The 24,104-nt window shown below is 38.7% G+C and overlaps 1 protein-coding gene across 1 annotated transcript in view; it reads right to left on the minus strand.

Moving 5' to 3' along the window:
* LOC149312252 (PDZ domain-containing RING finger protein 4-like) overlaps positions 1 to 24,104 on the minus strand; it is a 145,962-nt gene that overhangs the window by 39,331 nt on the left and 82,527 nt on the right. Inside the window, exons 2-3 of the mRNA XM_089526830.1 lie at positions 14,767 to 15,020; positions 13,173 to 13,275 (exon numbers count right to left, since the gene is read on the minus strand). Of these exons, the coding sequence (XP_089382956.1) occupies positions 13,173 to 13,275; positions 14,767 to 15,020 (357 nt within the window). The remainder of the gene's footprint in view (positions 1 to 13,172; positions 13,276 to 14,766; positions 15,021 to 24,104) is intronic.

Genomic DNA, 24,104 nt, shown 5'->3' on the forward strand with positions numbered 1-24,104 from the left:
ATTATTAAAGAAAGAGAGAAAAGTGTCAAGGCAGATTTGCTGTTGAACTTTAAGAAAACAAAAGTAATCACCACTGAGGAGATACAGGAATTCAATTTAGATGAAAAGGAAACTGAAATAGGCCCATTACAAACAGGCGTAAAGTATGCGCCAAGCGTGTACTAGGGTTAGGAAGGGGCGTCCCTTACATTCTACACGGGCGCCACCATGTTGACGTAGCGGATGCTTAGCGTCCATACATCGCGTGGTGCTAATGACGTCATGAGTGTGCCATTGGCGCCTTGCAGTGTCATTAGCACGCCACAAGAAGAAGCGCCATTTTGGGGCTTCTTTTTTGTGGCACTGAGGAGCCTCGCGGTTTGGCCACTGGGACTCCTCATCGCCGCAAATGACGGAGCCGGCAGACTGCCCGTTTTGGGTGGTCTGTAACACACCATAGTTAAAGATTTCCCATACTCTGGATCAGTCATTGATCAGAATAGGGATTGCAGTCCAAAAAATCAGAAGACTGGGATTGGGAAGGGCAGCTATGAAAGCTGTATAAGATCCTAAAGTGTAAATATATCTGTTATTATTATTATTATTATTATTATTATTATTAAACTTTATTTCTAGAGCACTGTAATTATACACAGGGCTGTACAAAGTCGGTAAAATTAAGTATATAAAAGCCTGCCCAAGGCATACACTCTAAGATAATAACAATTAAATAGAGGAATAGATAAAATCTTTGAACACTAGAGTTAGAATTTTTCAAGCTATCGTATTTTCCAACACCATGTACAGATGTGACAGCTGGACAGTGAAGAAAGCTGATAGAAAGAAAATCAACTCATTTGAGATGTGATGCTGGAGAAGAGTTTTACAGATACCACACAAATAACTGTACTTGAACAGATCAAGCCTGAACTCACCCTGGAGCCAAGATGACTAAATTGAGGCTGTCATACTTTGGCCACACCATGAGAAGGCAGGTCTCATTAGAAAATACAATAATGCCAGGAAAGTCGGAGGGTACTAGAAAGAGTGGAAAACCACATACCAGATGGATACACTCAATCAAGGAGGTCATGGCCACAAGGCTGTAGGATCTAAGCAGGGTAGTTGATGACAAATGTGTCATTGATTTATTATTGTATTTATTTCAAGGATTTATATCCTGCCTTTGTCCCACAATGGGATTCATTTACAGGATTGCCATGTGTCAAGGCTGACTTGAGGGCAGTTAACAACAAGCTAAAATAAAGGAAACTATAGAATTGACTGTTGAATTAACATCTGTTACCAACTCTTAAGGTAATAAGAAGTAATTTTTCAATAAGCAACAACAATGCAAAAGTGTACAGCAAAATGGCACTGCCTTCCCTCAATAGTGTAGATAGAAGACTAGATAGAACATTATTATGGTGCAGTACTAACATTGGGGGAGCCAGTGGGGCATGCAGTAGTGTTGGACTATGACTCTGGAGACCAGGGTATGATTCCCCACGCAGCAATGAAACCCACAAGTCACATGCTGTCAGCCTCAGGGAAAGGCAATGGCAGACCTCATCTGAACCAATTTTGCCAAGAAAAACCATGACAGGTTCACCATAGGGTCACCATAAATTACAACTGACTTGAAAGCACACAACAAGAACAACAACATCATCAACAACCTAACAATGGGCAATAGAGACACTTCTAGACTTATAAACCTGATCCTGGGAGTTACCACCTTGAAATATCAGGCTAAAGGGCCTCAGCACTTGTGTGCTGTCTTCCATTGTAACAGCCAGATTGTTGGTGCAGTGATATCACTGCCACTTTTGTGTTGGTGTTTCTTCTCAACTCCAGTGGGAGTATCTTTTTATTCCATTACAAAACTAGTGTATTAACTAGAAAACCCTATCCCAGATATATATATTTTTGCACATTCCCTTCATTTGTCATATTGACCTTTCTGTCCTCTGTACTAGTTTTCTTTCTCTTCAAGTGTTCCAGTGTTGCAATGGAAAATTATAACCCTGTTCATGGCTTTCACTGTTCTAGGCTATAACAGATATATCTTTTATTAGGGCTGTGGTTAAAGAGGACAATATTTCTCCAAGGCCTTTATATTAAATTATTTCTGGTGGCTGCTAGATTTGGTATCTGACTTTCACTTGCTCAGGGCACTTTCAAGGAGCTCTGAGCAAGTAAAAAGCTCTTTTTGATTCATAATACTTTTTAGAGGGGAAATGACCTCAGTAGATATAAAGAAAAATACTGCAGTTTTAATGGCTACAGGTTTTTTACTGTTACATTCTGTGCACTTTTAATGCTCAGGACTTTAGCCAAAGACAGCACTTCTACAGTTTCTATGTACAGTAAAGATGAGAAATTTGCTAAATAACAAATTCAGAAATATGGAAATTCAAAGTCCAAATTCAGAAATATGGATATGGATTTCATTAGCAGACGTAAATAATCAAGGTGTTTGGCCAAGGTACAAATCCATAGAATATACAGGAAAACTGAACATATCAGCCTGCTTGAAGCAAATCTGTCTTGAAATATATGATCTTTAGTGATATAATTGGATGATTATGTATTTGGGAAGTTAATTTGCATGTGTATAATCACAAAGGACAATGGTGTAGTGTGCCAGGCCTTTGCTGAAGAATGAAAGAATCATAGATCTCTGACTTAACAGCTACAAGTAAAATGATCTTATTGTGAAATTTTTATGAATATTTCGTGAACATACTCTGTTCATAAAAGAGTCAAAAATGTTTACAATAGTATCTGAGAGTTTACTCACAGAAGTTTAGGCAGAGATCTTTGATTCTTTCATTTTTCAGATTTGACACACTGTAATTGTCAGGCCCTGGTCAACTGTACTACTGGCACTCTTTATAAGTAAAGAGGGTAGTAATAGGTACACCCTTCTTATATAGTGTAAAAGCAGATAAAGAAAATCAAAGTGCTTCTGGGATCTGCAGTTTAGGGGGGGCAGTATTCAGAATTGTCAGCCAGGTAGCTATAGCTTTATCAGTCAACAAATCTCAGGATTCCATAGGATGCAGCCTTGGCAGTTAAAATGAAATAGTAGAGCTATAATTGCATGGTGTGAAAGAGTCCCAGATGTGACTCATCTCTAATTCCAACAATCATGCGAACAATATAAGAAGGCTGGTAACAGGAAAGCTTACTCCAGCTGTTCTCAGCCTTGATCTGCCATGCTAAAATGAAACTAACAGACTCTACCAAATGAACCATTTCTATGCCACACTGGGAAGCTGTTTATACTTAATGCTAATTATGGGCATGTCTACATGTGCTAATTAAATGTATTTTCCCTTGCCCTCGCTGCGACCTTTTTACATGATGCAGGGCTAAATCCCAGATTCCAGTGTGAACTGTCTTCATGATGTGAGGCCAGTTCTGCACTAAATATGTCCTATTCCCCCTCCCATTAAACTGGTGTAAAAACCCTCACCTTTTGATCTGGATTTGGTAGCAAAAGCCAGAGCATTCCCTAACAATGCTGAATGGATGTCTACATACACATCCTTCTGTGCTGATTGGCACTACTGCTGCCACTGGCAAAAGTCGCTTTCTCTGCAATTCCAACGAAGCACTCAGGCATGTTACTGATGCTGTGTGTCTCGTTTCTGACCTCTGAGGGAGCTGCTTTTTGGAGGATCACTGTTAGATTATCTGCTCTTTTGATTATGTTAAATAACACAGTGTGTGGAAGACTGTCTGTGCACACAGTGCATGAAGAGTCTATGTCTGAGGCTGATATTTATATCTAATTTCTTAGCTTTCACGGGTGTGTTATCTTGCACTGCAACAAAGACTTGATGGTCTTCCCAAGAAATTGACAATGAGATTCTGGAATGACTAATGGCCTTAACTTCAGAGTAACAAAAACACTGATTGGAATTAAAACAACCCCACGATTGGTGAAGAGGTAAGTTGGCTGGAAACATGGCAGGTAGATAGGCAGTTAGTGCTGGCTAATGCCCTTTTGTCTTTGTCTCTAGCATGAGAGAATATGCGAAAAGCCAATGGCAAAAAATGAAGATGGTTGGATTATAAAATATTTTAATCAAATAAATAAAATAATGAGAGGAAAATATGTAAAATGGCACTTCATCATTTATAACCAGATTATAATGTGAGGTATATAAAGAAAAAAACAATGATCTTTAAAAATTCCTATTGCAGGAGTTATATAGATTTTGGATTTTAACAAAGATGCACAGCCTAAAAAAAGATCAGAAACATTAAGATATTCGTAGATGTGACCACTTATTTAAAGCGCCATATGCTTGGTTAATGATTTTCCAAGTTATGGAGTTATTCCATTATGAGAATACTATAAGAAAATGAGAGAAAGTAAATCATTCTTAAGAAATAGCATGCTTTTTAATATAAATATCTCTTAGGGCAGGAAATATCTCCTGCCAAATTAATAAAAAATGTTATTCAAATATAACTTTGAGGACATATAAAGAATCACATATCAAATTGAGGGCAAGACTTAAGAGAACACATAATTTTTGATGTCTAATAGACAAGGCAAGATTTTTCATTATACACATGTGAATGGGGGAAATGCTTCAAAGTAATGACCAGATGGTACATGACATCAGAAAAACTTTATATGATGTATGGAAATTCAAATAACAAGGTAGAAATGATGTTCAAATATTGGCCATTCTTTTCTTAAATTGTGGTTGTGTGCTATGGCAAAGCACTAATGGAATTTTTTTTTACTGATTTCTGCTGTAACTGAAGTGAGAAATACAATGAGTTTTTGATACCTTCAAGATTTGCAGCAGGAAGGGAAGATGAACAGAGTCCCATACAGTTGGCACTGGATTCCAAAATATAAATGGATCTTGGCTAGATTTTATTACAATTTCCCATTATTAAATTGTGTGACTGTAATATAGCATAGCAATAGCAGCCACATTTCTGTACCACTTCATACTAAACTAAGCAGTTTCTAAGCAGTTTACAATGTGTAAGCTAACTGCTCCCAACAAACTGGGTACTCGTTTTAGCGACCTCAGGAGAACACCAGTCTAAGTTGACCCTGAAGCCCTGGAATGAATGAATGGAACGAATGGAAAAATTATAAGTGTTTAAATTTCAAATACATATCTAGTACGGTATCTCTTGACAATATTCTATATGATACCAAAAACAACCTTTTTTCTGTTCATGAACAAATCTATTATGGTCCAAAACATGTTGCAGAAATAATCCGGTTTGAGACCTCTTTAACTGCCCTGGCTCAATGCTAGGGGATTCTGGGAACTGCAATTTTGTGAGACAAGAAGCAGCCTCTGTCAGAGAGTTCTAGAGCCAGAATAAACTACCATTCCCTGGATGTGATTCAGTTGTGCAGAAGAGTATTCTGCATTTGCTCAGAGAGCCTCAAAAGCTTCAGATTAAGGATTCTTTACTCATGATTCACTGACCTATCTTTGTAGCTATCCACTTATTCCTGTATTTGTGGTGGATCAGCCTCCTCTTACTGAAAGAACAACATCTTATTAACCTTTAATAAAGGCGGGATACAAACCGCTGCTTTGCGGCGCTTCCCCGCCGGCACCATTTGCTCCCGCACGGAGCAAAAAAGAAGCTCCATTTCGGAGCTTCTTCTTGCGGTGCACTGATGACGTCGCGAAGCGCTGCTGGCGCATTTGCGACGTCATAGGCGCCGCGACACGTCTGGACGCTATGCGTCCAGTACGTAAAGATGGCGGCGCCCATGTGGAAGGGGCGCCGCCATCTTGTATGTATTGTATACGTACTAGGGTTAGGGGGGTGCGGAAGCACCGCCCCTTCCTAACTCTAGGACGTATACAATACATACTATATGGCGGTGTGTATCCCGCCATTGAAAGCATTTGAAGAGTGAGTGACCCACTGGTGACCTGAAGCAAGTCTCTCAGCCTGAGAAGAAGGCAATAGCAAACCCCTTCTGAACAAATTTTTGCTAATAAATCCCAAGGCAGGTTCACCTTAGGTCACCATAAGTCAGAAACAACTTGAAGGCAAATGACAGCTTTCATGAGGAAGAATTCTAGAGGGGAGGAAAGAAACTTTAAAAGGATAAAGAGTCCTTTTAAAGGTAGCAATAAAAAAAGGCTCCTTCGAAGAGATGAACAGAGTATGACAATCTCCATGCCATACTCTGTAAATCTCATGGCCTGGCCCCCAATACTAATGCTTAATCAATTATTCAATTAAAGATAACTCAACAAATTAAATGTTTTCATTTGTTGTTTGTGGAAGTGAACTAACATTCCAGTTGCTTACATTTAACAGTATCAAAATAATTTTCAAACCCAATGTTCCAAGTTTTGGAAACAGCCTCTATTCAGGGATGTTTAAGATGGAAAGGAGGACTGGGAAAATATGGATCAATTTATGCCGGGAGTGCACACAGCAAGAGCCTCTTTCCTCACCTCTGTGTACCGATGTCTCCTGCTATCGCTCATTTAAATTAATTTCTGCATATACTTGTAGGGGGCAACAAAAGTGTTGGACTCCCACCAATCCAAGTCTTATTATGGGATTTGCAGTCTATGTAGGGAAAAATTCTAGGTGAAGGGAGGCAACCTCCATCACCAACAACAGCAAGAACAACAAAAAAACCCTTTGAACAGGTGAGTAACAAAATCTGCTTTCCAAGGTCAATGGTGACAATTTCAATGCTCCTCTCTGTATATTTCACTGTCTAGCCCAATACTATTGTTTTAATCAATGGCTTAACTGACAGAGGCCACCTGATCTGAACTATTTCAGGTAATGGTAGTGAATTAATTTTCCAATTTCAACTACTTAGCATTATCAAATAAATATTATTCAAACATAATGATCCAAGCTCTGTGTCAAAAAGATTAAGATTAATCCAGTAAAAGAAGTTCAAGACAGAAGCAGGAAATCTCGAGGGAAATAGTGTTATTTATAGATGTCTAAACTTTTTGTTTAAAAACCTTCCTGATGAATCCAGTTCACATTTCATGTGGTCTATTGTCTTTAAAGAATTAAAAGAGTGGGTTTCAGAACTTCTGGAATATTTCAGTTAAATAAGTTACTGTGTGATCCTTCAGATGTCTACTCAAAGGTAAACTTCACTAATGGAACACATAAGTTTCTTTTGCAGCTTTAATGTGTATGGTACTTTGTGGCTGGGTTGAATGACAGCTCCGATCATGTAATGAAGGTTTGGTTATTGGGCATGTTGGTTGGTTTGACAGGCCCTGTGGAACAATATATACTGAGGATGGAAAGGACAGAAACTTTTTAGGTTTTTAGGCATGCATGAAGTATAGTCATGATTGCAAAACTGAAGCTAATGTTTAGAAAAGGTTGGTTAGAGGCTATCAGAGCACTGAAGGGAGCTGTTACAGGCTATCGGTTTAGTAAACCCTTGTGTTTAAAAAGTCCTTAAATATGCCTTGACAAGATAGACAAATCTGACTTGGTCTGGTGGGCAAATCAGCCATGTGTTGAAAAGACTCTAAATATGCATTCCCAAGATAGACAGATCTGTTACAGTCTATTGGATCCATCATAAGCTTTTGCGAAAGGCTCTAAATGGGTTGTATGGAACAGACTCTATATCCACCAACAAAAGTGAGAAGGACAGTGTTTTGAATCATTTAGAAATAGCTAATTTTTCGGTTAGCATCACTGTCATGAATACACTGAAGTGATATAATGTGCTTGCTCCATTAGTGTCACTGTCATGAATAACTTGTTAGAATGGGATGATTTGCTTGTTCTACAAGTTACATTTACAGTTAGATCTCAACTGCTTTGAGAGACTGACTACAGCAGCATGTTGCCTCCCCACCCCAATTCTGTATGAATGTCAAATTTTAGATCAGTGAATGAAACCAGAGACAACCATAAGCAGGGTTGGCTAAAGCCATTTTGCTCCCTGAGATATACAGAATGATGACCCTACTCCTTCCATTCCATAGTTTGGCAACTGTATCTTATTTTCATCCTGATGAAGGAACAGCATCATCTACTGCAGTTGAGGGTGGCAGGCAAACTTAGGCTTTGAAGAATAAGCCAGCAGGCTAGGTATTTCTTCCTACTCTCTCGTATCAGATGCCTGATGCAGCCGCCTTACTCTGAGTAATGTTAGGATAAGAACACTTAAAGTAACTCTTTCTTCACCCCCAAAGCTTTTATGCATCTTCTGAATCACAGCTTGAAAATTACCTTTAAAAAAGAACGATGATATTCCTTCATTTCTATTTTCCCTGCAGATGAGAGTTTCATCCAGTGTTTATGTCAACAGATCTTTGAGCAATTATGTCTACATATTCTAAACCTAGAGACATGCAAACTGTGCAGATGTTTTAAACTACAACCCCCATAAATGTCAATCTATGCCCAATAGCATGTCCACTGATCTTTGATCACAAGAACTGGAAATCCAGACTGAAGATGTAGACAGAATTCCTGGACAGATGAAAGCTACCACATGTGTGTTAGATCCTTGTTCTTTTTGGCTTATTAAAAAGGAAAGGGGGATGAGGTAATGTGACTGGCCAATGGCTTGCTAAAAACAAGACAGAGGTCTATTATGCCCAAAGGATAACATTATAAGACCATTGTTGAAAAAGCCATCCCTGATTTCCAATCTACTGGTTAGTTTCCAACACTCCAGAAGAACTGGAATGTGTGATGACCTCTCAAGTCCAATGGTATCTGGATGAGATGGATTATCTAGATACATTTCAAACTGGTTTAAAAACTATATAAGGGTAAGAGACAACTTTGGTTGCACAGCACAACTGTGTAATGAACGGGACATGATGTGTGACCATGTTGGTCATGGAACTTCAGGACCTTTTCAGGATCAACCTTTTGAGCCACTTTGTTCAACATGGTTCCATTCCTTCCTGGTCAACCCCTTGAATGTTGGTCTATGGTGTCCCTCATGGCTCAATTCTGTCCTCCACACTATGTAACAAATAAATGACACAGTTGGGAGAAGTTGTCTGGCATTTTGGAGAGCAGTGCCATTAATATGGTGATAACACCCAACTCTATTTCTCCTGTCCACCTCAGTCCAAGGAAGCTGTTTTAGTTATAAACTGGTGCTTGTCGTCAATAATGGACTGGATGACAGTGACCAAACCAAAGCTTAACTTAGACAAAACAGAGATGTGCCTGGTGAGTTGAAAGCAGATCAGAAAATAGGGATTCAGCCTGTGCTTGATGAAGTTGCACTCTCCCTGATCATAGAATCATAGAATCGTAGAGTTGGAAGAGACCACAAGGGCCATCCAGTCCAACCCCCTGTCATTCAGGAAATCTCAATCAAAGCATCCCCGACAAATGGCCATCCAGCCTCTGCTTAAAGACCTCCTAAGAAGGAGACTCCACCACACTTTTGGCCGGTGTGTTTAGGCCCTAAGTCTATAAAAGCCTGAGGGCACAAAAAAGTTTTAATCTGCCAATGAAAGGAAAGCAATGGCAAGGTCATTCTGGCATATCTAGAGAGGGAGTTCCAAAGGTTGGGAGCAGCCACTGAGAAGGATCCCTCTCCTGTTCCCACCAAATGAGCCTGAGAAGACGGAGGACAGAGAAAAGGACCTCTCCATTAAATCTTAGCACTCTAATGGGCTCATAAAGGGAGATAAGGACCTTCAAATAACCTGGAGCCAAAACATCCTACCTTTGACGGGCATTTGAAGACTTCAGCTGGTTTAAAAAGCTTCAGCTGGGGCAAATTATAAGGAGCATACAGCTTCCTTGATACAACAGTTCCACTAGCTACAAATCTGTTTCACAATGCTGGTTAGACCTATACAGCCATACATGGTTCAGGTCCACATTATCTGAATGACCATATTATCCTGTATACCCTACCTGTGCCAAGACCTTCAGGGGAGGCCAATTTCTTCATTCCATCACCTTCACAGTCATATATGGATATAGTGAGAAAACTGGAAGAAGGCCTACTTGGTGACTCCTGCCAATTTCTGGAACTCAAAAAGCTAGATTGGTTCATAGTTTTTGTGGGGTTTTCGGGCTATGTGGCCATGTTCTAGGAGAGTTTCTTTCTGACGTTTCACCAGCATCTGTGGCTGGCATCTTCAGAGAAGATTGGTTCCCTCCTTAGTGTTCTTCCAAAGGCAGGAAAACTTTTTGTTTGTTTGCTTCAACAGTTCTTTCAGAACTCTACAGATGGGCAGGAAGGGGTGATGAGTCGCCACCCCCTTATGCCCTGGATTGGTGCCGTGGCAACTGCATGCCGTGGCACCAATCCGGCCTCCATAGAGCACAAAAAGGAGCCTGAAAAAATGGCTCCTTTTTGTGCTCCCAAAGGCACCACAACTGCCGCTACATGGCTTGATGACACCTCTTAGGCGCAGTGCTGTTTGGGAACGTCTGAACAGGCACGCACCAAGATGGTGCCCAGGCAGCACAGTGGGGGCTTTGAGTGTGGGGACACTCAGCCCTCACCCTGCCCACAGGCCGGTGCTTTTTGCCAGTCTGGAAAGGGCCTAACTGATAAAGGAGAAAGCCTTTTAATAAGGTGATGTATTGTTGGTATTTGGGAAACATCTGCACTGAAGAAATAATGCAGTTTGACACCACTTTAACTGCTGTAGCTTCATTCTATGGGATACTGGGATTTGTAGTTCTACAAGGTCTTTGGCCTTCTCTGCCAAAGGGTGCCTCACAAAACTACAAATCCCAGGATTCTATATAATGGTGCTGTGGCAGTTAAAGTGGTGTCAAACTACACTATTTCTGCAATGTAGATGTACCCTTTGTTGTACAATGTAGATGCACCCTCATTTTACTGGATATGTCCCTTAAATTGCTATAAATTCTATTTATAGTTTACATACATTATAAGTTTTTTATATCTGAATGAGTGGAATTTTATCTGTGCTTGTTTTAATTTTGTAAGTCCCGTTGTGAAAGCCAGTGTGGCATAATGGTTTGAATGTTGGACTGTGATTCTGGAGATCAGGGTTTGATTCCCCATTTGGCTTGAAATCCACTAGATGACCTTGGGCAAGTCACATGCTCTCAGCCTCAGGAGAAGGCAATGGCAAATCTTTGAACAAATATTGCCAAGAAAACCCCATGATAGGTTTTCCTTAGGGTAGCCATAAGTCAGATAGGACTTGAAGGCATAATACAACAGCAAAGACACTTTGAGTCCTAGGGTTAAACTCTGGGTTCCAAAGGCAGGATATCATCCTCATCCTCATCATCATAATCAAAACCAACAGATTTGTGTAGGGTAGTATGTCTATTTTTATATGTAAAGTGATGTGTTTCTGAAAAGCTATCCCTCTTTCTTTTCTCCTTTCCTTCTCCTCCTCCTTTATTTTTTGCCTTCCCTGTCCTGATTTGCCAAACAAGAGAGACTATTCACTTCTATGAAAAAAACCCCTCTTATTTTCCTCCTGCAAATCAGACAGCTTTTTTCCTATTTAAATTTAATGTAAAACATGCTTCATTTTAATCACTTACCGTATTTGCTTTGGGCTATTAAATCATAGCTGACGGCAAATTAATTACTAGGATAGAGTGATTAGTCGAGATTACAGGGTCCTGAAAGCCTACCTGATCATTTACCATTGTCACAATACTTAAGATGGCCATTATTATGGATTAATAACAATCATAAAAAGGACACAATTCCCACTGTACTAATCTCTCTCTGTGTTTATACAGTCTGATTGGTCTGACTGTATTTTTAATGTATCATTGATACTCTCATTAAAAGGGGAAAAAAACAACTTGTCCATTTTGTTTTGTTTTGTTTTGTTTTATATTAGAGTTTGGGCTTCTATGAGCATTAGTCAAAAGGTTTTGGTCACATGAGTGATTTTATAGGCATATGCTCTCTCATAGCTATTTACTTAGTAAACAGGTAGCATAATATTAAACAAGAATTTGGAAGCATTTTTTTGGTTCTTGGAAAACCAGGTTTTACAATATCTTTGCAGTCTTTTAACCGTTTATTCAAAGAAGAAATAATATTTTATGCTGGATAAGCTTTGGTAAACCAACATTATCCCTTTTCCTTTGTTTTAGAGAAGAACTGTGGGCTTACCGAGTCTTCCCTAAAGAACTGTATGTGAGAAAAGTATTCACAGTACACTGAAAGAGACCCATTTCCTATTTATCAAAGTCATAGCCAGTCTGCATGATTTAGAAATATCAAGAAAGGCTTTATTACATATTTTGAAGAGAGACCAAATATAAGGGAGGGAGAGGGAGAGGGATTTTGAATTTCCCACTAATCCCAAGTGAATGGAGGCTGTTTAATGATATATATTTTTTAAAAATCCTTTTGTACTTTAAATCCATACAAAGCATGACTAGATTCTATTCATAAAAGAGCACACTTGCTCTTTTGGCACTGTGCTAAAAGAAAGATTTTTTTAAAAAAATCTAATGACTTTCAAATACAGAGGATCTTTCAGTTCTGAAATGAAAATCTAACAAAGGGGAAACATTAGTAAAAGTGTACTATTAGTTGAAGAAATGATATATCACAGTTTTCCAATAGTTCCTAGAGACACTTTCAACAGATATAATAAATACACAATAGAGAGATATTTATGGTGCTGCATACAATTTGTTCCCATTGCACTATATTCAGGAAAATATAATAGAAAAGAATGAGACAAAGAAACTCACATTTTCAAGTTTGATCCTTGATCTAGGAGGAATTAAATCCATTTTTACAAGATCAAGCTACAAATGAGAGCGAAACCAGGAGAATATTTCTGCCTCCCAGACCTTTGAAAATGAGCAACACAACCTCTGTAACCTTATAACAACTTATCTGAGAGTAACACTCACTACATGTAATGAAGGAAGAGTATGTATAGGATTGTTCTGTTGAAAACTCACACAATTTGGTACCAGGAATTCAGAATCAAAGTGTGCTTTAAACTGTCTCATGAGCTCTCTCTCTCTCTCTCTCTCTCACACACACACACACACACATCATATTCTTGCTCTCATGTATATGTTTCCAGACCCTTTGAAGTTTGAGAACCTGGACAAGTGTTACTTTTAATAAGTATTGCTATTATTTTTCTCCCATTACATTTTCAAAGACATCTGAAAAGAAAGTAGACAAATATCACAAGTGTGTTTTAGGGTTGCGGTGGGTCCAACTGTCTTACCTCATACTCGAAGTCCTCAGTTCTATCTGCATCACCAGGCAGACTGGAAAGATACTCATTTCCTTCATAAAATTCATGCTCAACTGGGTGAAGAGAGTGGCAGCTATGGAGAGTTAAATAAGACAATAAACACATATTAGGCACTTGTTACCATATTTTCCAAACCTGTTCACTATTTTTTAATGTATAAATGCTACTTAAAATGCCTTGAGAGAAACATCTTTAAGTGCTAAAATTCAGAAGAAGAGGTTGGACAAAAATGTGACACTGAACTTCAATAATACTTCAAAAGACAAGGAAGGCCAACTGATTTTTGTGTACCTATGTGCGAATGAATTTGAAACAGTTTTGCTTGCCTACTGCTGATATTTATAAAACTGGGAGTTCAGGATGGTATCTCTGGCTTGAGATGGCACTGTTGCCTGGAACACGAAAAGACAACAAACTAGACTAGAAATGCCAGAAGTAACTTATCCAATAAGACACCAGAACACAGACACCTAGCACCTGTATTGTTATAAACATTTTCTTTTACACAAGAGGGGAACAGACCTTGAACATGTTACTTTCTGGATGATAACTCTGTGAAAGCAGTAGGCCAGAAAAGTTACTGCCCTGGGCAGTGCTGGCTGCAGATCCTGAGAATCTGTTTACAACATAGGTTTGCTAAGAACACAAGAAGAGCTGTGATGGATCAGACCAAAGGTTTTATTTTTATTTATTTATTATTTTATGTTATTATCCTGCCTTTCTCTTAGTGTGAGACCCAAGACAACTCACAATACAACGTACAAGATACTGTACCCAGACTCCAAATCCTGACACTGTGGGCAGCTTAAGGCTACTCCTCATATCCCTAGAATTTACCAAAGTGCACCTATGTGCTTACATCACCTCAACAAGAAAATGAATACTTCATCCAATTTCCATTTAACCATTCTGTTACTTTGCAGAAACATTACAGGAAAAGAGATTCCACCTCAACATTAGGAAGAACATCCTGACAAAAAGAGCTGTTTGACAGTAGAACACAATCCCTTGGAGGCCAGTGGCGTTTTCTTCTTTGGAGGTTTTTAAGCAGAGGTTGGATAGCATTCTGTCAGGAGTGCTTTGATGGTGTAATCCTGCATAGCAGGAGGTTGGACTAGATCACCCTTGTGGTCCTTTCCAAATCTATGGTTCTATTATTCATTTCTTGAAAGAACAAAACAAAAAGAACCAGTTCTATTAACATACAGAGGTTCATCTAGTCCAGCAACCTGTTCCTCGCAGTGGCTAATCAAATGCCTCAGTGCTGTAGGAATATTTTATAGCGATATTATGCAGAGTGCAGCAGGCCTAATGTAGTAAAAGTGTATGGTAGAAACAGTAATAATTACTCAGAATGCTCTTGTAAAGTACAAATAAAAAAACATATATTATCTCAAGAAATTTACCTTGGGATAAGAAAGAAGACAGACAAAAGAATTTGACGTATAGATCTCCTAGATTTCTGGATATTGGTAGATTTTTTTTCTTTTAATACTTTTTACTACTTTATTTTTCTTTAATACTGAAAAATGATTTGCTAGTTCTGTAGCAGAATATACCATACCTGTCAGAAAGCAAGAAAGGACAGATGTCAGGTACTGGTGGTGTGGTTGGCCTTAGCTTGGCCAGTGCCATAATGTGCTCAAACGTAATATCTGTCTGAGTGCTAGCATCTATGAGCCGAACATCTTGTGTGCTTCCATATGTTTTAATAAGAGGTGCTCTTCGTAGAACCTGAACTACAATGGGCTCTTTTGCATTACGAAATGCTTCTACTGCCTCTTCATGGGTGGCTTTGGAGAGATCTTTCCCATTGACCTAAGACAAAAAAAAAGTTATCTAGTGTTAAAAGAAAATACAGAAAGTTGTACATATTATGATTAACATGATAACATTTATCGGATCACTTTACATAACACTCCTATGCAACCAAAGCAAGAAGAAATGGAAAAATGTGATAAAATAAAAACAAAACATTGCAATAACCAGTGCAATAACTAAAATACATCGTGTGACTCCCAAAAGATTATCCTGCTGTAATTAGAAAGCAATGGAAGAATAATAATTAGAAGTTCACATTTGTCATAAATCTGGTGGATACGAATGGGTATTAAAGATCTGCAGACACAAACTGACAACAACTTTTAATATTTGTACATCTAAAAAGTAAAAGGTTTAATGCCTTGTAAATTAATAATGCAATATAATAGATTATATCAATAGCAAATTCCTTTTAAAATAGTAAAACCAGGTATCAAGGAAACAAAAGAAAAACAATATCTTGAGCTACACCTTTTCATCAACAGAACACAGAATAGGATATGAAACTGAAGATGCTGGTAGAAATCTTTATCCCAATCATTTTCTTTTAGTGCCAGAAGCTAGTTTTACATCTGATGCAGGGTAGTACAAACCTTTATTAACTTACAGTTGTAAACCGCTTAGACACTGTTAGTTCAGTATGAAGCAGTATATAAATGAAGTTGTTTTTTATGCTTCTGTAGGCATGCATACAACATATGGGCTGTGGGAGGCTTAATAATTATAATTATAATTTGAACAGAAGTACATAATAAGACAAGTCCTATTCTGATCTTGGAAAATTTATGTTTGGACTACTGCCCTCTAGAATAGCCCAGTGAGGAGTCATTCTGGCTGAGATATTCTGAGCATTGCAGTCCAAACATGGCTTTTCCCAGCTCTGGTTCCATTCAGTTTCTAAGGGAGAATTATACCTGGTTGCTGAACAATTACTGAAAGTCATGAGATTATCACATTCAAAATACAAGATCAAGTACAGGCACTTGATGGCTTCAGTCATTTCAATACTCTTCAGCATCATTTCCCCACAAATGAGCTGGAATTAATCTGGGTACTTCAAAAGCCTTGGATTTTACAGGCAAACACTTTTTCTTGAATCTTTGGGATATCCAAAGCCTTATATGTCTCATAATGTCCTCATGTAAGTGAGAAGAAAGTAATTTTCTTTATAAAATTAAATTAAATCCCAGCTTCAATCCCACTCTTTCCACCTGCTTCAAGCTGAGCTGTTAGATCTAGGCTGGGTTTTCATCTTCTTTTATGGTTAATCCAACTATTTTAAACACTTGGCATTTTGACCACAGTTTAACATTGCATTATTTTATAGTTTTGAATTTGATTAATTGATCGTTTATTCTTTGGGTCATTTTATCTCTCTGAATTTGAACCATTACTTAAAGTTAGGCAATGAATGTCTGAGTGTTGGACAACAAGGTTAGTCCAGTATGGAGACCAAGGTTCAAATTCCCATTTGGCCACTGGTTGACCTGTCCTTGGACAAATCACATTCAGTCTCACAGGAAGGCAAAGACAAACTGGCTCTGAATAATTTTTGCCAAGAAAACTTTGTGATATGTTATTAAGTTGGAAATGACCTGAAAGGACACAACAATGAAGTGCAGTGCAGTAAGAGATTGGTGGTGAAGGATATGTCAATCTGGGAGCATTCTGGGAATATCCAGATCTGATGATGCAGTATCTCTGACAATAATATATCTCAGTCCTTGCTTTATAAAACATTGCTTTCACATTTCCCCCAAAAGAATGCAATAGAAACATGAAAGCATTTTATGGTAAAGTGCTAAGTCAGTGCCTAGACAGAAATTCTACATACACCAAAGTTGAGTTCCATGGGCATAAATGTGGGATATAAATGTAATTGGCTTCTGCTGTTAGTCACTTTGATCTCACAGAAGATGTTGGAAAATATTTGTTGGACCAGATGGGCTAATTAATCCATAAGCAACTTGTGCATGTTAAGTAAAGAACTATCTCTTCACATAGAAAACATATCACTGCCTTGTTTAATAATGCTTCTGTTTAATGAACACTCTTTGCCTTTTGGATAAACTGTGAAATCTGGGCCACTTGTCAAAAACTTCCCCAGAGTGACTGGTGGCTGTGAGCTGGAAGGGAGCCATCCCCCTTTGATTATCTCTCTAAACCCAGCCACGTGCATACATTTATCAATATCAGAAAACAAGGAAACAGGAGTGTGTTTTTTTGTCTTTGATGCAAACACATACACATGCTAGCTCAAATAACTGACTGACATTGGCAGACTGCCATTTTCCAAAGGCAGTCATTGACTACCCCACATCTTTGCCAAGAATACATGCAAATTTGTGAAATGAAGCACAGGGGGAAAAGGAGGGGGGTTATAGAGATTAGATAAACAATGGCAAATAAAATGGTTATCCAGTGACATCCCAGCAGTTAAGAGTTAGAATGTCAAACTCAGGATAGCCTTAGCAGATCTTTCTTTTCTTTTCTCTCTCCTTCTTTCCCTTTCTTTATTTTTTTTCTTTCTGCTATTACTGGCCTTGCCTATTGCTAGGAAAGGAAATTTCCTTTTTACAAAGGACATTCTTTGTTTATTTTCATTATTTATTACAGGTGTTGCTACTCTATTCTATCAATAGGGTACAAAGACCCTCCCCCAATTTAAAAATAGAACATAAAAGGAATGAATGTGTATCAATAGGATCAATATAAGCAAATACGAGAGGGAGGGAGGGAGGGAGGGAGGGAGAGATTAGAAAGATCTAAACAATGTCCTTGAAAGGTCTAGGGAAATGAAAAACCGGTGACAAGAAGACCCCACAGTGAGGATCAGAAGAATCTCAATAAAGAGAATATTTCACAGCTTGAGCACTACAACAGAATAGCCATCTTCTGTGATAACTAGCAGCCTATATTGTCAAGGAAATTAGGCGGTGGTATTGTAACTTGCCAAAGAGGCACACAAAGCATGAACAAATTCATGCAATATAAGGTAGTCCTATGATATGTTCCGCATGCCTTCCAGTGTGAGATTCCAGCCACTCATAGCTAAGAAGGTGATTATCTTTAAAAATAAAACTAACATCACCAGGCCTTCCAGATTGACAATTTGTAGCATTACTGATCAAGAGACTCTGTGTAGCTCTTCCATCTTTTCCTCTTTAACAGGTTTTTGTTTAATAGAAATTTTAAAAAAGCTGGGCAAGAAAAACTACAATTGTAGACACTGGCTGAAACTACAATACAGAATTAATGCAGTTTGATACTATTTAAACCGCCATAACACAATACGTACTATGGATTTCTGGGATTTGTAGTTTTGTGATATATTTAGCCTTCTTTACCAGAAAGCTCTGGTGATACAACAAACTACAAATCCCAGGATTCCATAGGATGGAGCCATGAGAATTAAAGGACACTGCATTAATTCTACAGTGTGGCAGCAGCCCCAGTCATCTGGCTTCCCACTTGCATGAAAAATCCCTAAATGAAACAGGTTGGTTTGCACAGTAATAGCTTTTTTGGGGAAGTACCCACTTTGGTGGTTTGAGTGTTAGACAGCAAATCTGGAGACCAGGCTTTGATCTCCTTGACCATGAAACTCACAGGCAAAGATGTTGTGTTTGAGTTTCCTAAGGGGAAGGCAATGGCAGAACACATCTTAACCAAGAAAACCTATGATAGCACAAGGCACAACAAGTCAGAAATCACTTGAAGGCACACAACAACCCTTCCATAGTTTCATGAAAATGTTAAGCAGAACATAATGATTACCTGACAAAGGTAATCACTAATATTATCAGTGCTAATAATAAGAATATGAACAAGCACCATCATATTTATTAATAGCTACTTTGTTATATGAGGGGAGGCTTTTATGATTAAAAGCATTCATACGAATTCTGCATGAAGTAACCAGCCAACTGGATAATATGGAAACACTACATGAAGGAATGATGTTTTATTTCTGACACTGAATTCTCTCATGTGTTTTACTTGACTATAATCGAACTGTCTCTCATCATTACTAGTGCTATTCTCAATAGAACTAGGTACCAATGGATTAGTAAAATATGGGATTAGCAAAAAACAGATCAGCTAGTTATCAGTGAGGAGAAAAAAATCTGAAAACATGAAGAATGGAAAAGAAGATTATGCCCAGAAATATATGGCAGAAAACAGCAGAGTATGGTGCTATCTATGCAAAATGGATAAAACTGATTCCCTGGCTTTGAACTCCTTGTATTTTTGCATATTTGTTTGCAAACTTTCCTCATGTAAATATCCTAATTCTATAGTTCATCTAGTTCTCTAGTTCAATATCCTAATTCACTAGTTCACATTTGCTATTAAAAATGTGTACTGCCTCTTTAAGAGGCACACCTAGAGGTTTCAGAACTAGCAGAATATGCTTGCTATCACTTTTGGAGGCAAGGGGCAGTGGCAAACTCCTAAAACCTCCTGACTTCTTACTTCTTATCTCACCTTACCTGGGAAAAATATACTTGTTAGAAATACCCACCTACCTGAGAATAAAGCTCACTGAATATAAGGGGATGTTCTGGATAAAAATGTGGAAAGCATAGGTGTAGCTTGCTGAATCTTTGGTATACAAACTAACAGTTCCAAACTGATCAAACCACTCAAAGCATGTGATGCCTGAAGCAAGGAACATTAGTGACCTGTGGCTCTCATATCAGTGAGATATTATCAGTAAAACCATTCCAGTTTTGGAGTAGCTTTAAAGGAGCTATCCTGGGTTCTGAATCTATTCAGTGGGCTGTGTGCACAGAACAAAAAGCTCATGTTCTCTTGGCAGACTGGATATGGATCTGGTAAATCTGGGTTGATCGTGGGTTAAACAGCCCTTAATACAGGTCATTTTGACCCCTTGTTTGCGATGGAGTTGTCTGGAAAATCTGTGGCTATTTAAATGGCTCCCATGCGCTCCTTACCTTTCTGTACTGTCACTCCTACTAGAAAGCCCTCTCTCACCACATCTGACAAGAAAATGGGGTGTCTGGCCACAGGGGTGCAGCCAAGTGCCCTGTTTCTGTTTCAGGCACAGCAACGGCTTTTAGTAGGAATGACAGCGCAGAAAGGTATGGAGCATGTGCTGGTAGCAAGTCTCCGGGCCAGCAAGGGCACAAGCATGTAAACACCCACCCATCCTCACGTCAGCCTGTTAACCAACCTGGGTGAGTACCAGTCCATGCTCTCCTGGACTATCTGTTCAGGGTCTAGGAATATAGTTCACCACCATAGGAAAAAAAAACCTTAAAGGATGGATTAAAAGCTGGAGTGCATTCACAACCCACTGATATGGGAGCCAACAGCTGCCACTGGCAAGGAGTGAGTGAAAACACAATGGGGTAAGGACTGGCAGAAGGAAGATGTTAAGGGTGGGAGAAAAGACAAACCTTTCACTTTACTGATCTAAGTACCAAGTACTATGTGAATAATACAGTCAGATGAAAGGTCTTTGCTCTATCCAAATTGACACTATCTACTGGACTTAATCTCCTCCCACAATGTCATTCCATTTTCCTTATGTGTCTTGTCTTATTTAGATTGTAAGGCTGAGGGCAGGGAACTGTCAAATTAACAATCTGTAAACTGCTCGGGGAGCCTTTGTGGATGAAGAGTGGGGTATAATAATAATAATTAAATATTAACTTAAAAGAATACAAAGGGATTTTTTGCAACTCATCCAAAGAAATAACAGGATAAAATCAGTAAAAACGAGGGGAGGATTGAAAGGGTAATGCATACACCCTCATCAACTAAGACTCCAACAACCTTCATACAGACCAATAGGTAAGATAGAAACTAGCCAGATTTCAAGGGCCTGACCTTTTGTCAGGGCCATGGCAGCATAAATACTTCCTACTGATCAAACAAATCACCCCCTAAACATTCCATTCCAGGCAAGCCCTCATAAGTTTCTTGTTTATAAAACCCACAATGTGATAGAGAGATTGAAAACCCTAGTGGGCAAGTATAAAGCTATGTGATGCATTACCTCCATTCTTAACTGCTATTCTCCTGAGGCTTTCCTATTCTGCTGAATCTGGCAAAGAGTGTAGTATATTTCTGCCGTTGCTCTGTGACTTCAAGTTAGTTTCTGACTTATGTAGACCCTAAGGTGAACCTATCACAGGGTTTTCTGAGGCTGACTCTGTCTTGCCCAAGGTCACTCTGTCAGTTTCCATGGTTGAGCAGGGAATTGAACCTGATCTCCAGAGTCATAGTCCAGCACTCAAACCACTACAGTGCATGAGTTCCCTGTGCTACATTACTTTCTAACAAATTCTAAAACCCCAAAATAATTAATTTGTTAGGGCCTCTATAGACTGCCAAGAAATGCCAGCATTGAGGTGGAGTAAGGGCTTGGTGACCACATGCCAGCTGCCCCGACTCCACCCCAATGGCGGCGTCATGCCACCCACCCACCTAGATGGCAGGCAGCATCACACCATTTCTGCTGCACAGCATTTATACACACTGTACTGAAGAAATGGCGAAAAGCCACTGGCACAGCAGCAAAAGCAGTTTCTTTTCCAATTTTAAAAAGGAGCGGCATTTTTCTGGCTCTTTTTGGGTCAGCAAACTACCAAATCAGGGCCATGGCATGCGGTTGATGCAGCCCCAAACTGGTGCTGAAAGGGGTGGCAGAATGCTGCTCCTTTGGGACTGTCTGTACAGCCCCTTAGTGTAGTTAAATGTCATTCAGGAAACCTATGGAATTCAGCCACATTGGGGGTCTATGAACTAAAAGGTGATTGAATTTATTAATGATTTTTCCCAATCTCTTCTATTAGCTATGATGATATCTATGAAGACATATGTGCTGTTTACCACATAGAATGAAACAACGGCAACACATCCATTATTCAGAGAAGGTTGTTGTATCTGACTATATAGCAGAACCATCATGCTGTCACCAAACAAAATGGGAAACTGGAATACATGCAGAGTCTGCATATATCACATAATAACCCAAATTCGAGGCTTTCCCAGATGATGGGTTAATGAGCCTGGAGTGTATTTAATATGCAAATTGCATGTTATATTGACCAACTGATTTTTAATTATTGTAATTCTGCCTTATGGTGGTATGGATTCAGCTAGCTGTAATACACATAAAATATATGAAGTTATTATTTAACATAATTAGAATTTCTTGTTCAATTATTATGAAGCTAAAATGCTTTATTTTGCTTGGTAATAGTCTGTATAGCTACTAGGAAATCTGTGACATACAGCAATATTTTTAAGATAAAGGGGGGGGGGATGAGAAAATTCGAGTGATTGTTATCTTGTAAACTTTCCATTCCTTTTGTTCTATGTTCAACACAGCATTTTAAGATAAGCCACAGAGTTCTTATTGCAGGACTGCACTGTTGACTGCTCTTAAAGCGACATTAGACTTAATTAGACATTTTTCAATGTCTCTACAATAAATGATTCAGTTCACTGCTTGCATGTTATTTATAGGCTCCAGCACTTCATCAAAAGCATCTCTGCAAAGAAAGAAAAGAAAAATCCTACAAGCCATAGAGCAACAACTAGCATAGCCATAGGAATGGGCCACTTATCACTGTCATAACAATTCATCCTCTACTGATGCTTCAAATTTGAGGTCTTCCCTGAACTGAGCATTTTAAAAAGATAGATAGTTGCCTTCTAGCTAATTGTGGGAGTTCTTTCATTACAATAAAAAGTCTTTTTATATCTCAAGTGAATGTATAAGCAGTGAATAATGAGACTTAGAGTCTTTCCAAAAAGAGTTCACTGATCAAATGCCAGGGTAACTTATGGCTATAGTGACCTTTTTACTTGCTGAGTTACTTCAAACTGCTGCTGTTGGCACATTATTAAAATCATCAATTTATGAAGTACAGTTAAGGTATTAGGAAGCTGTTTTCCCCCCTTTTCAGTCTTTTTCTTTAGTACTTTAGAGATACATCCATTTCAAGAATTAGAGAATTAAAAAGAAATCAGACAATCCATCTGAATGCTGAAATGAAATGACCTGGAAAAGAGGCAGACATTGCCAAGAGCTGGGCAAGACCACTTGGCACCAAGATCAGGATACCTGCCAGTTTTGGCACTCTGCTTCTAAAAGGCAATGCTTTACTAGCCACTAGCCATATTCACGCCTAGTGATCCTTTGCTATGTTCAGCAAGTCTCCTGGAGCACAGGCTACATCTGTCAGTGCTGCCACTGTTCCCTCTGGCCATGTCTGAATCAGAAAAGTGCCAACAAAATGAATTCTTGCACACAAAGCAGCCTAAAAATGTCTAAAATGGTATCTAAGGCAACTCCATTATCAGCTACTAGTTAAGGGCCTGGGCACTGGGCCAGAAAGTATCTATTTGAAATTTCAGTTCAGGCAAGAGTTCTCTGAATGTTTTTTATTTCCAGGGATAGTTGATCCCGTAGTATTCCAAGGATAACAATTTTATTTTGGAATAAATGTTCATTGACCAGCAAATTTCAGTCCATTATTTGTAACGTGGATTTAAAAGTACATACTAAATTTACATAGTTGTCATAAGCAAAACTGATAGCAGTTTATCACACAGAGGTCCTTCCATGTGGTAAATGTCATGCAAGTGCCGCCTAAATGTCACGCAAGCACCATGGGTGTGATCCCCATAGCGCTATGGAAGTATAATCGTGGTTCCCGCTCCGTTCCCGTCATGCACTCGTAACCAGGGGAGCCTTCTGGAGTGCTTTTCTTATTAATGATTTATCCCGCTTGCGTGACATTTGGGCGGTGCTTGCGTGACGTTTACCATATGGAAAGACCTCCATGTGATAAACTCCATAATTGTTTATTCACCAGGTGGATTGTGTTATTAATCTAAGTATTATTCATTTGTTATATTTTAATATTTGATTTCTTAAGTTCAATTTGATGCTACTATGATAAGAAAGTTAGCCCTATTTCCGCAAAATTGAGACTTAGGTAGCTTATAAAAATTAAAAGAAATGCAAATAGCACATAGAAAGACAAAAGTAAAAACAAACCAAAAGTATTGTTAAAGAGTACCACAGAGTTAAAACTATTT

The sequence above is a fragment of the Sceloporus occidentalis genome, unplaced genomic scaffold (assembly GCF_023333645.1).
Source record: "Sceloporus occidentalis isolate IW3139 unplaced genomic scaffold, rSceOcc1.0.p SCAF_5, whole genome shotgun sequence".
Lineage (NCBI taxonomy): Eukaryota > Metazoa > Chordata > Lepidosauria > Squamata > Phrynosomatidae > Sceloporus > Sceloporus occidentalis.